Raw genomic sequence first — 15,400 nt, 5'->3', positions numbered from 1 at the left:
ATAGAGTGCGAAGGCTGTGTTCCCTGCAAGATTCCAAAGCGTAGGTTCCAAGCAGGAACCCATGGGGAACAGCCTCTTTCCAACTTGATTTTGAGTACATCATTGTCCGTTGTAACCTGTATCCAACGATCCTGCAAGTAGCTGCGTATAAGATTCAGGATTTCCTTTGGGCATCTGATGGTGTCTAGCAATTCGACTACGTCTGGCCACCATAACGAGTCGAATGCTCCTTTGATGTCCAAAGATATAACCAGTGTGTCCAAATTGTTGTCTTTGTTCTGCTCTATATTATCTAGAAGTTGTTTTAAGGCATTTTCAGTGGAATTTCCTGCGCAGAAGCCATATTGCTTTTCGTTTATAGTCTTGTTCCTGTACATGTGGAAATTAAGGCGTTGTAGAATTACTTTTTCTAAAATCTTACTGATTGAAGGCAGTAAGCTTATAGGTCTATATGACGCCGGGTCTGACGGGTCTTTATCCCGCTTATGAGAGAGTACAATTTCGGCAAGTTTCATGCTTTTAGGAAAATGTCCGTGTCGCCAACACAAAAACTACTGAAGCTTTATGAAAGAAAATTGATTTATAAGCTTACAAGCATTAAAGTGAATTAGAGAAGGAATTCAAAATCTAAGATTTTACGTATATTTCTCTATATCGTCAAGCAGTTTCTTTATGAGGAATTCTGTTTCATATTTATTCACTTACAAATAAAGAAGGGCTTAAGAAAAGGGGAAAAATTCACGTTGCTTCAAATAAATTATAAAAAGAAAAATATCGAACGTTTAAAAGATTTTACCCAATGCCTTAATTTAAACACTAACATAAATAAGTTAATTCAGAAATTTCTTATAGCATAACAACTTATTTTTTCAATTAAAAAATATAGCAAAATATTGAATATGCCTTGATAATCAATGTTAAAGGAACGCTAGAGGTTTATAGACTTGAAACAGCACTGAAATGACGATAAAAGGCTACTTAGCTGAATTTATTATTCCTGTCCTAAAAGCCTTGTTACGTTTGAGGAAGACACGGGCACAGCAATGTTTTGATGCATATAGAGGGTGTTTACTCAGCTTTCCCAACGAGTTTTTTCCCCTTTTCAATGTAGAATCACAAGAACATTTGTATTTTATGTTACTGCTGAAATAATTTTGTATATAATAGAATCAAATTCCATTGATCTGTTTTTCATTGCTGTAGTATTTGGGATTGATCTAATGACGAAAGCCGATTCATTATTGACAGTTTTGCTACGAATGATCAGTGGCATCAAAGTGTTAAAAATTATAATCTGCCCGAATTACAAAAAGAAAAGAAATGGCTAAAAAAAGAGATGCATGGATTTCTGAGAATTTATGGCATTTCTTGCCATTTTGGCTTATTATAAGGTTCAAAAAAGGTAAATTTTAAAATTTCGCATTCAGACTTTTAAAGAAAGAAACTCCTAAAGGCTCCCTGTCACTACTATTGAACTCTCAGCTACACATTAACATTTTTTAGGCCAAACGGGCGTTAGCCCAGAAGCGTTATTAGTTTTGAAACTGCATTTTACGTCGAATCACTATAACCGGTTACTATACTTTTCAAATTGTTCCCACCAAATATTATCGCCCTGTATGTAACGAAATTAAATAATAAAAAATTTGCATAAATGAAGGCATATTTTTCGCATTGTGAGAAAACTACGTTACCTAGAGCCATCAGATTTTGAATAACGTTGTCCTCCACTCGAACATGGGCATCTGGAAGCACGAAATTTGGATTTCGAATTTTTTTTATTTCGTATTTCATATTTTGTAAAACTTAAACGAATTTTTGATTGAAAAAACTCAATGATTTCAAAGCGTGAAATGACAACACTGTATAGGGAAATTAATTTTATCTCCAGTGAGACTGTCTATCGGAAATTCTAAAGATAGGCTGTTTTTAAATATTTTATTGTATATTTCAAATTTTGTAAGGCGATTTCAAAAAGAACAGTGGCAACACTGCACGGAAGAAAGCATTTTTTATCTTTGTGCCCGAGACTTTCTATCAGAAATTGCAATGATAGGCAATTTTTAAATATTTTTACCCAAAGAAACATTAGCCCAAATGTTCTTGATACGTGTATGTGTATGTGAAAAAAAAATGTGCCTTCCATGTGCCCATATTCGTCTGGAGGACAACGTTATTCAAAACTTGATGGCTCAAGGTATTACTGATTTTTCACAATGCGGGAAACATACATACATTCATGCAGATTTTTCATTATTTGTTGTTATTGTTGCTGTGACTAAGCTCACTTGTCTGACAATAATATCAGAACGAACCAACGAAATTCATCGTAAGAAGTGGTGCAATTTTCCGTCTGTCGTTGGCAAGGTCTTCAGCACCTTACAGATGTCAGAACGATTTTGCTCATTTCCGCTTTCAATTTTGATGGACAGCACGTCGGATGAACAGGTCCCAGGGTCCCCCAACCTCTCTTCCTCTGCCATCAACCTTTCGAAAGGACTTTCAGCCCGTCACATATTTAGAATGCCCACACGCCATACAGACACTATACAAGCATTCATATCTTCCCGGGATTCGAACCCGGGCCCTTCTGTAGGGCAGTCAGAGTTATTAATTAATTAACCTTCATTTGGTGGTCTTCATTATTTAATTTCTTTAAATATAATACAAGGCAATAATATTTGGTGGCAACAGTTTGAAAAGTTATACAATACACTTAAGTATTTCGACGCAAAATGCCATTTCGAAACTAATATCCCATTTGGTACTAATGTCCTTTCAAGCTAATAAATAAATAATAATTAAAAAAATCTAAAAGTTTTCAGATTTTATATTAAACTGAAAGGGACGTTTTTTCACCTTTCGACAGCATTTGGTCTAAAATATTTAAGAACCTCATATTAGAAATTTTTTTCCGTGCAGTCTTGCCACTGCTCGCTTTCAAATCGTTGGGTTTGTTAACAAAACTTTGTTAAAATTTTACAAAATATGAAATAGACCAATAAAACAAATTCCGAATACGGGATTCCAGCCAGGTGCCCATATTCGGGTGGAGGACTACGTTATTCAAAATTTGATGCCTCTAGGTACCTTTTTTTTCACAATGCGAGACACATATATACATTCATGGAGATTCTTCTTTATTTAATTTCTTTAATTATAATACAGGATAATAATATTTGGTGCTAACTATCTGAAAAGTGAAGCGGACATTTATAATGAACCGAAGCAAAATGCCGTTTCGAGACTAACAGCTCTTCTGGGTTTGCGCCCTTTTGGGCTAAAAATTAAAATAAATTACATTAAAAAGAGCAAGTATAGTTTATTTTTAACCTAAAAATAGTAGGTGCATTTCAATGCATAACGTCTTCAGTAGGTAATCCGGTTTTCTGTTGCAACTCACTCAGTCCTTTGTTTTCATGTTCTAGCAAAATAAAAATATTGATATTTGTAAGAAATATTTGTTGCAAACCTCGGGCGTAAGCAGTGAAATAAATGCGCAGCTAAATCATATGTAATTAAGTCTTTTCCTTATTAAGGTCTCCGCGTGGTATTAATTTACTATGAAATAATCTCTACATATAATAAAATAAAGAGTTTGTGTGTCTTTCGTTCGTGCTGGCGTAAGCTAATAGAACCAGGGCTACGAAATTTGGTATACAGGTGCATCTAGACAAGAGCCAGTGCACCTCAAAATGATTTTTCCAAAATTCGAATTGGATTTTTTATTATATCTTCGATTTTATCGCATTATTTTGAATAACTTCATTTTTTTAGAAATGTGGTTTTGGCAACAGTTTTTCATTCAATAGTATACTGGACTGCTGACTGTTGTAAAGCAGCACTGTTGCCACTTGGAAAAATGAGGGCGATAATTCTGCGCAGTTTTTAAATTTAATGTTTCTCTTGCATACTGGACGTTTGTTGAGAAAAGGCAACGGGAAGTTGGTTAATTTACTTATTAGGATAACTAATATTTGTATTAAGGGGATACTGCTTATTTCATTGTAATTTTGTTATATGTAATGCATTTAAAAAAAAAAAATTGTGAGTTTTTTTTTTCTCAAGTTGTTTTGCAGAGTAAAATTCTGCGCAGTTTTTAAATTTAATGTTTGTGTTCCCTTCAGGCATTTTTCTGGTACATTTAAAAGCGAGACAAAGGCTGCTAGTATCATAATAAATTTTGTTTTCCATCTATCTGATTTTCTAATTTTTAAGAGTTCATTTCAAACATATGATTTTATTTCCTCCATCTTTAATTTCTAAGAGCCTGAAATTCTTAAAATACACTGGTGAAATAAATTAAGAGAATTTTCATATTTGACCTACGATCTCCAGAACTACTGGACAGATTTTAATAAAATTTGGTGTGAATATAGGTTGATATAAAACAAACAAAATAATCATTGAACAGTTATGATAGACACACATGTTCGTGTGTAACACTCATGGGAGTCTGAAGGTCTGAAACAGCGGTTGCAGAAGCCACAAAAGAAAAAGATTAATAGGGGATATGGTCTCCTCTTACAAATATACAGGCCTCGCAGCTTGATGTCATACTAAAAATAAGGCAGTTTATCAGTGTCTGTGGCAATTGGTCCCATTCATTCAGCAGCGCTGTTTTCAGTTAATGGATGGTTCTTCGGAAGGGGGTTGCGAGTTGTAGTTGCTCTCCCCAGAGCGTCCGAACATGCTCTATAGGGTTGAGGTCTGGAGACCTGGCTGGCCAATTCATCCTACGAATAGCCTCACTCTCGAGAAATCCGTCGACCAGAAGAGCTGTGTGTGGCCTCGCTTTATTGTCCTGTAAGATGAACTCGCAGCCCACTGCCCCCCGGAAAAGGCGAATATAGGGCTCCAAGACCTCATCCCTATACCTCACACCAGTCACAATTCGCAAAGTCACAATGTGGCATCTCCTTAGAGAGATGTGTTATGCCTCCATAATGATACGTGTGTAATCCCTTCAACAGCATGTGAACAACATCTTCTTACGCAGTGTTAGTGAACGCTTGTGTGCCTCACGGTGCACACATTGCTGGGGCACTGCCCAATAATTAGTGCTACAACATCCTCGTGCCTTTTATCAGTGTTTTATCTATGTTCTTAGCGATGCTACAATAATCAACGCCTTAGAAATCTAACCGCACTCTTCTTCTGCACACATGAGTATTCATGAACTCATCATTCATCATTCATCATTCAAGATGTACTTGTATTTATATCCAACAGAACTGCCTTACACTAACATTGTGCTCCAGCTTTCATATGACTTCATGTACTCCATTTATCTTTCTGTGCCTTAAGTGACTATGTGTATGTACCTGTTTTTTGTGCTCTCTGTTTATGCATTTTACGCATTGTGCTTTGTGTATTGTTGCCTATGCATTTTTATTTTATTTTATTTATTTATTTATTTATTATTTTTTATGCGTACGTCTTATTTTCCAAGTATTTTTAGTTTAACTACCTACTATCTGTAACACCACAGCTTGCCTCTTCAAACTGTAATACAATCCTACTAATGCCCTTGTAAGGCCATGTACTTCCCTTTGACAACCTCAATAATCTCCTGGTGCAGCCTCGTGTGGTTCCAGGAAGCTTTTGCCGTAGTTAGAGGAGGGTTTGGAACACATGCCTGTTTACCTCTGTTAGACACCAGGCGTTCCAGTCCTCCGTAACCTACCTACCTCACACCAGTCACAGAGCCTCTATCAAAGACGTGGAGAGGTGTGCGGACATCCAACACGATGTCTACCCAGACCATTACACCGCCACCGCCATAATTGTTGATTTTTCGGACATTGGAGGGTAGGTAGCGGGTCCCTGGCTCTCTCCATATTAAAGTACGGCGACAATCGGTGTTTAGGCTAAAACAGAACGGTCGCTCATTGCTCCGTACTCCAATCACTATCCTGCCTGCACCATGCTAATCGGACTCTCCTGTCCGTAGACGTGAGCGGGACGCATACAGCCGGTCTTCTGGCAAACAACTCTCTCTCTCTCTCTCTCTCTCATTCAGTCTTTTGGAAACAGTCACACTTGTTACACGAGTTCCTGTGGCTGCATACAGGACCCGAGTGAGAAGCTGTAGCCTCTCTGTTACGCCTCGCTAAAATGGATAAATAGCTTTTTTCTCTGGCAGTCGTGGCTCTTGGACGACCTTGCCCAGGCTTTCTGTCGATGGACCCAGTATCTTGGAACTGTTTCCATAGGTTACACACGACGCTAGGCGTTAAATTAAACTCTCTGCATATCTGGACTTGCGACTGGCCTGCCTCTAGCCTCCCCACAATTCGGCAACTCATTCCATCATCTAACCGTTGCTGGCTACTCATTTTTGCTGTTTTGATGTGAATTTAACCGATTGCTGCAAGATAACACCAAGATGTTCACGGAGGTGTGCTAGCGAACGCAATTCGTCTTACCCTTCACGCGCTTATAAAGCCTGTTTTTCTGCAGGCTCCGCCTACACACACGTGCACGCTTACGTATTTGCCGTACAAGATTTGCATTTTTATCTAGAAGCAGTGGTTTTTCCTACAATTCAGTTCTTTTCATGCAATTCGATAAAATATGCAAATTCTCTTAATTTATTTCACCACTGTAGTAGGCTCATCGCAGCTTCGTTTAAAACAGTTTCAGATGCTAAAATGAATTCTGATTATCAAAATCGGAATGAAATTTTAATTTAATTTATGATTTTATAGTTTTATTTATTATTAATAAGTTTTTTGAAACTTAAGTGAGAAACTTTTCGAAGTGTTGGATTGTAATCTCAAAATATCAGATTGCAGTTTTTTAACTGAAATTTATAACGATTGCGAGTTTAATAGTTTTTTTTAATTATTTTTTTATTCATCATGATTCACTGGCAATTACAATTCTCTAGTTATTTTACAATGTTTTTGAGCATCCGCATTTTATGTTATAGCAAAATGAAAATATTGCTATTTGCAAGAAATATTTGTTGCAAACCTCGTACGCTAGCAAATCCGGTGAAATAAATACGCAACTAAATTATATGTAATTAAGTCTTTTCCTTAGTAAGGTCTCCAAGCGGCATTAATTTACTCTATGAAATAATATCGTAATAAATTTTGTTCTACATTTAATTTGAATTTAGTTTTGCATTTAATTTGAGCTTGTGAAAAGCCGAATAAATAAAAAAATTTCTTATTGATTAAAAATAGTTTTGTAATCACTTCTGTATTTGATGAGATTCTTTAAAACAAATCAATACTTCTTTCACTTTACTTCCTATATATATCTTAAAGGACTTGAAACAGAAATATTTAAGGAACAGTAAATAATCGCTAAGATCCACGAAACAAGAACAAAAATATATCGCCAAAAATTCATTTTCAATTGGAGCTTGAAAGCGATAACTCTACAAGCGTGGTTCGTGATATCCGTTCCCTTGGCGACGGCAGAGTGAAGCCAGGAAGGAGGAGTTTAAATTCTCACGTGATCCCTAATACCATTTGCTAAACTAAGAAAAAATGGCTTTTTGCCCAATCTGTTCAGCTCAACAACAATTACTAATCTGAGTTCCAGAGTACTACAGGGAAAATCAAGCATTTTTGAAGAGGAGCGGATACGGTTACAGACATTATTGAGAGTGATATCCTTTCAATCCCTGTTTTAATTTTTTTTTAGAGCTCTGTTTCTGCTAGTAGCGTGGTAGCTAATCATGTTTGATGTAAAGTTCCATTCTATAGAAGGGTTTCAGGTAATATAATTTTTTTAATTCCAGATAATTATTTTTTCTACTTTAATACGCGTCACGTTTTTCGGTCACATTGGATATAATTAGCTAATACACGAACGCATGGTCATTGGATAGTAATAGTTTTTAAGTAGGTTCGACATTAAAAGCAAAATTACGGAAAGTTTTCTATGTTTTTCTTAGTTATAATAAGTATACAGTGACCCGTTTAATGTAAAATATTAAAGAAATACTATTCATCTTAATTAATATTTTAGATATGGTTGCTCACGGGTAAAATCGAAAGTGACTGAAAGCGAAACTCAAGCGTAACTAAAAATCAAAATCTCTCTCAAATGTTAACGATACTTTAACAATTCTTTCGCCTGTTGAAGATGATAGCAAAAACTAATGTGGTATATATGCTTTAAAAATTAAATACAAAACTTTGACGTAAAATTTGAAGAAAGAACAGGGAAAAAAAGCACTTGCTCAGAGAAAAACTAAAAACACATCAAGAAACAAATAAGATCAGTTTGATAATCTCAATTTTTCTATTTTGCACACATTTCTTCTGTAATGTTTAACTGTAGATAAAAAAAAACTGAGTAATTACGTTCGAAATTTTTAGTCATTTTTTATAGATATTTCTACTAAGTTCGTTCGATTTAACAAAAGCATAGTATTGTAAAAAACAATTTAAGGAAATTTCGTTGAGAATTTTTAAATAAGAAAGTGATTCCACGTGTAATTTACATTTCATTTAATTGCAAATTTTAATTCATTTACGATCATTGTGTGTTCTTATTTTAATATCTTAACTACATCGATAGCGAAACTAATTAGAATGTTTATTTTATTACTAATATCTATACTGTATTCACCTATTTGATTTAATATCCAGACATTCCTTTTGAAATGCTAATTGAAGCTTAGTAGAGAAAAAAGAGCTTTAACATTTTCAAAATGCTAATTTCTCTGTTACAGAACCTTAGGAATGACTTAATTTCCATAGAAAGCGCTTCATAAAAGGTATCTTACTTGTGGCAAGTAACTTTTGTGTGCTCAGCTGCAAATGAAATAATTTAATCTAGTCGAATATATAGCTGTCATTGACATTCTTCTGTTTGAAGACTCAAATGACTGCTGTTTTAGTCTTAAAATTCTAGTTTTGTCCTATCGATTGCATTTTAGTTAAAGAATTAGTTAGGCTATTACAATTTTGTTCGTTAAAAAACTTTCTGTTAGATTGTAAAACTTATGAAAACTCAACGAATTTACTATTCATTGTGTTGACTGGTAATTATATTTAATTTTAAGTTTGTATTTTAAATTGTTACTGTGTTAAACATGTAAATGAAAGAAAAAGTTTCGTTGTTATAAAATGATAACAAGGCACTTTTCTTCGCCACGTTTCTGAAAGTGCACTTTTCAGATCCTTGAGTGTCCATGGAGACATTTTGCTCACTGTATTTTAACCAAGTTCAAATGTGGTGAGTAATTTTGTTAGGCCATTAGAATGATATCTTCTACTTTCAAGTATGCCAGCACCAAGATGCTTGGATACAGACGAGAGTTAAAAAAAAAGATGGTGCCAAGTTATTATCATCCATTAGTGATACATCTGGGTCGTCAACATCCCTAAATAATCTCACATCAGGTTCAAAGGCTTCCTTCAGATATCTGTGATCGGCTTCAGAACTTTCGTTAATGATATACAGCTTCATACGGCTTTTCTTGATGATTCCATCCCAAACTATGAAACTGTATCCATGGAAACGGGATCTTTCACGAACAACGGAAGGCAACTTGCGTACACTTGTTCCCTCCAGATCCAAATATGTCTAGAATTAGCGTTCAGATTATTTCTGCAATTAAGTGTTAATAAATAATACACTGTCGTATTCCTCTTGCTTCCTCTGAAGGTAACAAAGACACCACCTTAATCGGCCTCTTTGGAAGAAGTGACGGACACAAGCCATAGTTTTTCTCGCATAAATTCCAACCTCATGAAGCCGTCGTGCATTAGTAGAACGATTGATTCGAGTTGCTGCGGTAACCCGAGAGTTTAAACCCACTTCTCTTTTAAACGGTTTATGATTTCATCGAGTTGTCAGTGACAGTAAATTGCTTTGGGATTCAGTTTTTTTTAAGCTGATATATTCATTGCTTGAAAAATGGTTCCAAGTACTTATTATGACTTTTTGAGGGATATTCAAATCTTCGGCAACTTCTCCTGAAGACTACCAATTAACTGTTACGTTTATATTTCACTTAAATTATGCCTTTGAGTCATAAGTAACGAATACTGATTACTGTCAGAAACCACATTAGCTTTAAGGTATCGATTACGTTCGACACCCAAATTTTGGATAATAGTAAAAATAAATCTACTATTGGTTTTATTTAATAGAATACTATTTAAAATGATACAAACAAGAGATAAACATGTTAGCAAAGGGAAAGTTTTGGTTTTTTCATACATTTTGAGTTGAAACATTTTAGATATGGGGATTACTAAACATGTTCTTTTAAATTATATTTGTCAATATTTTACTTTTATTTTAGTCACGTATATGTATTAAAGTATAAGGAATTAAATACAGAGTGTATCAGTACAGCAGTGCCAACTTTTAGGAGCGATAGAGTACACCTAGGCGATGGGAAATCACACAGGAATGCATGTCAGAAACGCTTTCCTGACGCAGTTAGTGACGACATAAAAGTCAAGAAAGAAAGGACACGAACGGGGTAAGAAAACATGTTTATTATTCGGAAAACAACAAAAACAAAGAAAAAACAACATAAACAACATAAATAAGACAACGATCGTCATCAAAGAAGGTCTTCGAAATTACGACCCAGACCTTGATGCAGGAACGGTGCTTCATGCATCTTCCATGTGATCTTCCATTCGTGATAGCAGATCTTCCATGCGCCAGGGAAGTGAGGCCTGCATCACGGTCCGGGGCCGTAATTTCAAACACCTTCTTTAATAACGATAGTTGTTTATTTTTGTTTTTATTTGTAGATTTCTGCTAAACTAAACATAATAAAACATGTTTTGTCTCACTGTTTGTGTCCTTCCTTTTTTACGTTTTGCATCGTCACAACCGCGCCAGGAAAGCGTTTCCAACCATGCATTGCTATATGATTTCCCATCGTCTAGGTGTACTCTGTCTCTCCTGAAAGTTTATTACAGCTGTACTGATATACCTTGTAGACTAAAATCTAAATGATAAAGCCAAATGTCTATTAAATATGCCTGTTTGAGTACAGGTATTAGCTACTTTTCGAGAAATCCGTCTCTTTTCATTTGCAAAATTGTCTAAAAAAAAATTTAGTTATGTACCTAAACCTAAACTTTTGGATCATTTAATTCACAATATTTCATAGAATATTTGTGGAAAGTTTCATAAAATTACTATAGTAATATTTTAAGTTAAAGTGTTTTTTCCTTGGAGAAAACTCGAAAAATCAAGTTTAAAAAAAAACACAGGATTAATGCAATGCAAACAGAAACAAAAAGAAAAGAAAATTTTGTCAAGTATGAAAATTAAATTGCAAAGCTAATCTTGTGCTCTAACACTAAATAACAAATAAAAAAGTTCGAGATCAGTTTTTGAACTTCACCAAAAATGTTCAACTGAAAGATTCTCATTTTAAAGTTATTTAGAATAATAGTCTGTGTACCTTTGAACATTAACTTCCGGTTCATAAACAGAAACATCCATTTACGGCGCAGAACAATAATTCTGCCATAATTCTGGTCCCAATGACCAAAGAAATAAAATAGTTCTTTGAATAGATATAAAGTAGTTTTGTGAATCTTAATTATATAAACTTTGAAATAAAGTAATAAAAATGTTTTGAACATTTTTATTACTTTATTTCAAAGTTCTTCAAAGTTGACCATTAGAACGTAGTCTGATACCTTAAATAATATAATGCACATCCTAATCTCAACATACATCAGTTGCGCAACACGTTGCCAGTCATTTAGTTTGCTTATTTCGTGCCCTAACCTATGCATATAAGCCCAACTCGGGTACAGCTGATGATAATTGACATAAATAATTACGTCACTGGACACTGAAGACATTTATCGGTGAGCATATTTTTTCAATGTTACACGTTAATTATGACAAAAATGTATCTACTCTTGATACACAGTTTAAAATTAATTGAATACATGATATTTTAATAATTAATTACAGAACGTAAAATAAACACTTTAATAAGTCTTTCCCAAATGATATCATTCATTGCTTTATTATATATTAGTAAATTTATTACTCCAGTTTGGGGTTTTCATCCGCAGAGAACCCGTTGGCGCCTCGGGAAAGAACCCGTTGGCGTCGTTGCATTCTTACTCGCCAAGCTCGCGGTTCATCGACGATGAGCCGAGCCGTAAACGTGATATTTTGTAAACGTGATTTTTAGTGCATGTAAATTCAAGTTAGCAGATAAAACAGTATATTAAGCATATGGTAGTAAAAATTCACAGATAATATGCATGTAGATGTAAAACTAAACGGTTAAACGTGATATACGAAAATAAATTTGTATTAAACTCAAGTTAGCACAGAAAGGAATATATTATTAAGCATAAGACAATATATAAGCATTTATAACGGAAATAAAAATATAAATTAGTATTAATATACTGAAATTAACCGGTTAAACGTGATATACGAAAAAAAATTGTCTTAAATTCCAGTTAACAAAACAATATGTTCCTTACACCAGCAGTGGTTTGCTAATTTTGATGACCATGGTGATGCATCAAACTATTCTGTCATCTTAGACAATCAATAATATTTTTTATTTCAATTTAATAATCTATTTATGTCACACCTGTCATCCTTCGAAAGGTTATTGTTAGAAAAGCATTAACAATATATTATCTTGTTAAAATTTTATTTATAAAAATTGATTTATTCTCATAATTTTAGATGACAATAACCAATAATAAAAATAAAAGCATTACTTAATCATTTAAAATGCACATGCACATTTTTGCGGTCTACGAAATCAAATTATTTTAGACTTTGGAAACCTCATGGTTCTTAGAGCTGTTAATTAAGAACACAACGTGAACAGCCGTGTTACAAATTAGCATTCATCCCGAACCGAGAACCGGCATCTATCTACGAAAATATTTCTATCTATTCGTTGTTAAAAATTCAGAAAAAATAATAATAAATAAGAGAAGAATAATATAAATCTGCAAATGCGAACAACGACAGTGTTAATTCAACAAAATAAACGCAAGAGGAATGGTTGCAAACTTCGAACAAGCGAAAAGGATAAATCCGATGGGTTACCAAGTTTGAACTATTATCGCCAAAGTTGGCGATGTTTACATTTACCGGGTTCTCTGTGGAAGTGCTTACCAAGTTTGTTATGTTTTGAACAAATGGATAATTAAATTGTTTAACACTAAGCAAATGAAGAATTATGTATCCTAAAGCAATGTGAAATATTCAGTGAAATAATTTTGGAAACAACGATATATATTTCTACATACTTGAAAAATGTTTTAGATGGTATTGATATGTTTTCTTTTGTAGAAAATGCTTAGTTTAAAATCATCAAAAGAGATTTCCCGCCGTGAAGATAGGAAAATAAATAAATAAATAAAACGTGGCCATTTGGAATCGATGAAACATTGCCAACCATGCATATTTTTAATTTATATTTCCCATTGTAGCAATGTATTGTTTATTTGTACAGAGTAGTCTAGTATGATAACTAATAATATTTTGATAATCTTCAAGAACAAAAAGATTGGAAATAAAATGTTTACTATTTGAATAGACGTTTGATTGTTATTGGTCGTTATAAATTTTGGTACAATATTTTAATTGTATCTCTGCATTCTATTTGTACAAAAATAAAGGAAAAGAACGAAATCATGATATAGTTTAAATGGTGTCCGCCGATAACATCGCGGCAAAAACATCGCGGACGAAAACGTCGCGGAGAAAACAACGCAAGTTGTTTTCTCCGCGACGCAAGGCGAAAACGTGCAAAACAACGCAAGGCGAAAACGTCGTGCTACAAAACATCGTGGGAAAAAACATCGCAAAGAGAAAAAATCGCAGTTCTAAAACATCGTGCTACAAAACATCGTCGTAGAAAATAAAGCGATTCAAAAACTTCGCAGTTTAAAAACATCGTCATCGAAAATATCGTGGTAAAAAATAAAGTATCTACAAATCATCGCATGACGATAACTTCGCAGACATGCTTTTTTCAGGTTTTAATTATTGTAAATGGATATTCCCATAATGATTTGTGAGCGCAGTATGTAAAGAAGGATAATTTTTATTTTCACATATTTTATTAACTAATAAATGTTTGCTGAAAAAGTAAGAAGGAAACTTAAGCATAAAAAATTAAATGCAAATTATAGATTATACTTTTCAAGAAAAATTACCAGTAAAAACTTTATAAAAAAGATTTATTAATGGCCTTTGTTAGTTAACTATGTCGGTTTAAAATTCTATTAAGTGCTATAAGTTGCATTAATTTTCTATGCTTAAGTTTCATTCTTATTTTCTCAGCAAAAATTTATTAGTTAATAAAAAGTATGAAAGTAAAAATTATCCTTCTTTCCATCTTGCGATCACAAATCAATATGGGAATATCCATTTACAGTTATTAAAGCCTGAAAGAAGCATGTCTGCGATGTTATTGTCATGCGATGATTTGTAGATACTTTATTTTTTACCACGATATTTTCGAAGACGATGTTTTTAAACTGCGAAGTTTTTGAACCGCTTTATTTTCGACGACGATGTTTTGTACCACGATGTTTTAGAACTGCGATGTTTTCTCGTTGCGATGTTTTCTCCCACGATGTTTTGTAGCACGACGTTTTTGCCTTGCGTTGTTTTCTCCGCGACGTTTTCGTCCGTGATGTTTTTGCCGCGGTGTTTTCGGCTGTAACCAGTTTAAATGATGGGGGGGGGGGGGACTACGCAGTGGTTAGGGAGACTTCCTTTCTTGTAAACTGTGAAATTTCAATTTAGTTTTTCTAATATGGTGAAAGTAATGCAATTACAAATACAAAAACAACATGAAGAAACTCCATTTTACAGTTTGAATTAAGGACACATATTCATCTATCTACCTGAGGCAGAGCTGAGATTAACAGATTAACAGATGACTGATGAAAAAAAATCTGTGTTTAGATGCAGAAAGCTGCGGAAGTGTGTTTACTTCCAGATGGAGATTTTCCAAAATCCTTGACACATGACCCCTTTGACCTCTATGCACTTCAGTGATACTTTCGGCAAGAAATGCTTAATATGCACATCTAGAGAAGTCATATTAATACACACGCTTATATATATATATACACACCCAATCTGTTAACTGGCTTGGTGAGATCAGTTTTTTTTTTCTTATATGTTGGTAAAATTGTTCCTTTTTTGCTTTAAAAGTGATTCAGTTTTGCTGTTCTTATGTCCGCTTAAGGTTTTTATGCCTTTAGATAATCTGCATGCAATAGTTGTAGAATTATCAACAATTCAAAAGTGGCCGCTATTTGTTTACATTTGAAATTCTTTGTACAATATTTAATTAAGTTGGAATATCGGGAATAAAAGAAGGACTAATCATTCTTAAAAAAGTTTCAGAATGATAAGTGCTTCTCTTATTCCCGATAGTCCAAGACGCAATGCA

General features: G+C 34.0%; 1 protein-coding gene across 2 annotated transcripts in view; it reads left to right on the top strand.

The window, feature by feature from the left end:
* The first annotated feature begins 7,574 nt into the window (after positions 1-7,574).
* The window catches only part of LOC118199192 (Krueppel-like factor 7), a 129,413-nt gene continuing 121,587 nt past the window's right edge, over positions 7,575-15,400 (top strand). The window contains exon 1 of one of the 2 annotated variants that reach the window (XM_085825073.1): positions 7,575-7,732. In XM_085825073.1, the coding sequence (XP_085681199.1) occupies positions 7,694-7,732 (39 nt within the window). In that variant the 5' untranslated portion in view covers positions 7,575-7,693. The remainder of the gene's footprint in view (positions 7,733-15,400) is intronic. The other variant, XM_085825075.1, reaches the window with a different exon arrangement.

The sequence above is a fragment of the Stegodyphus dumicola genome, chromosome 10 (genome assembly GCF_044657685.1).
Source record: "Stegodyphus dumicola isolate Sdum_Otavi_A_Nest chromosome 10, ASM4465768v1".
NCBI classification, from domain to species: Eukaryota; Metazoa; Arthropoda; class Arachnida; order Araneae; family Eresidae; genus Stegodyphus; species Stegodyphus dumicola.
The sequence above is the reverse complement of the archived record's forward strand: the minus strand, read 5'-3'. Positions and strand labels throughout refer to the sequence as shown.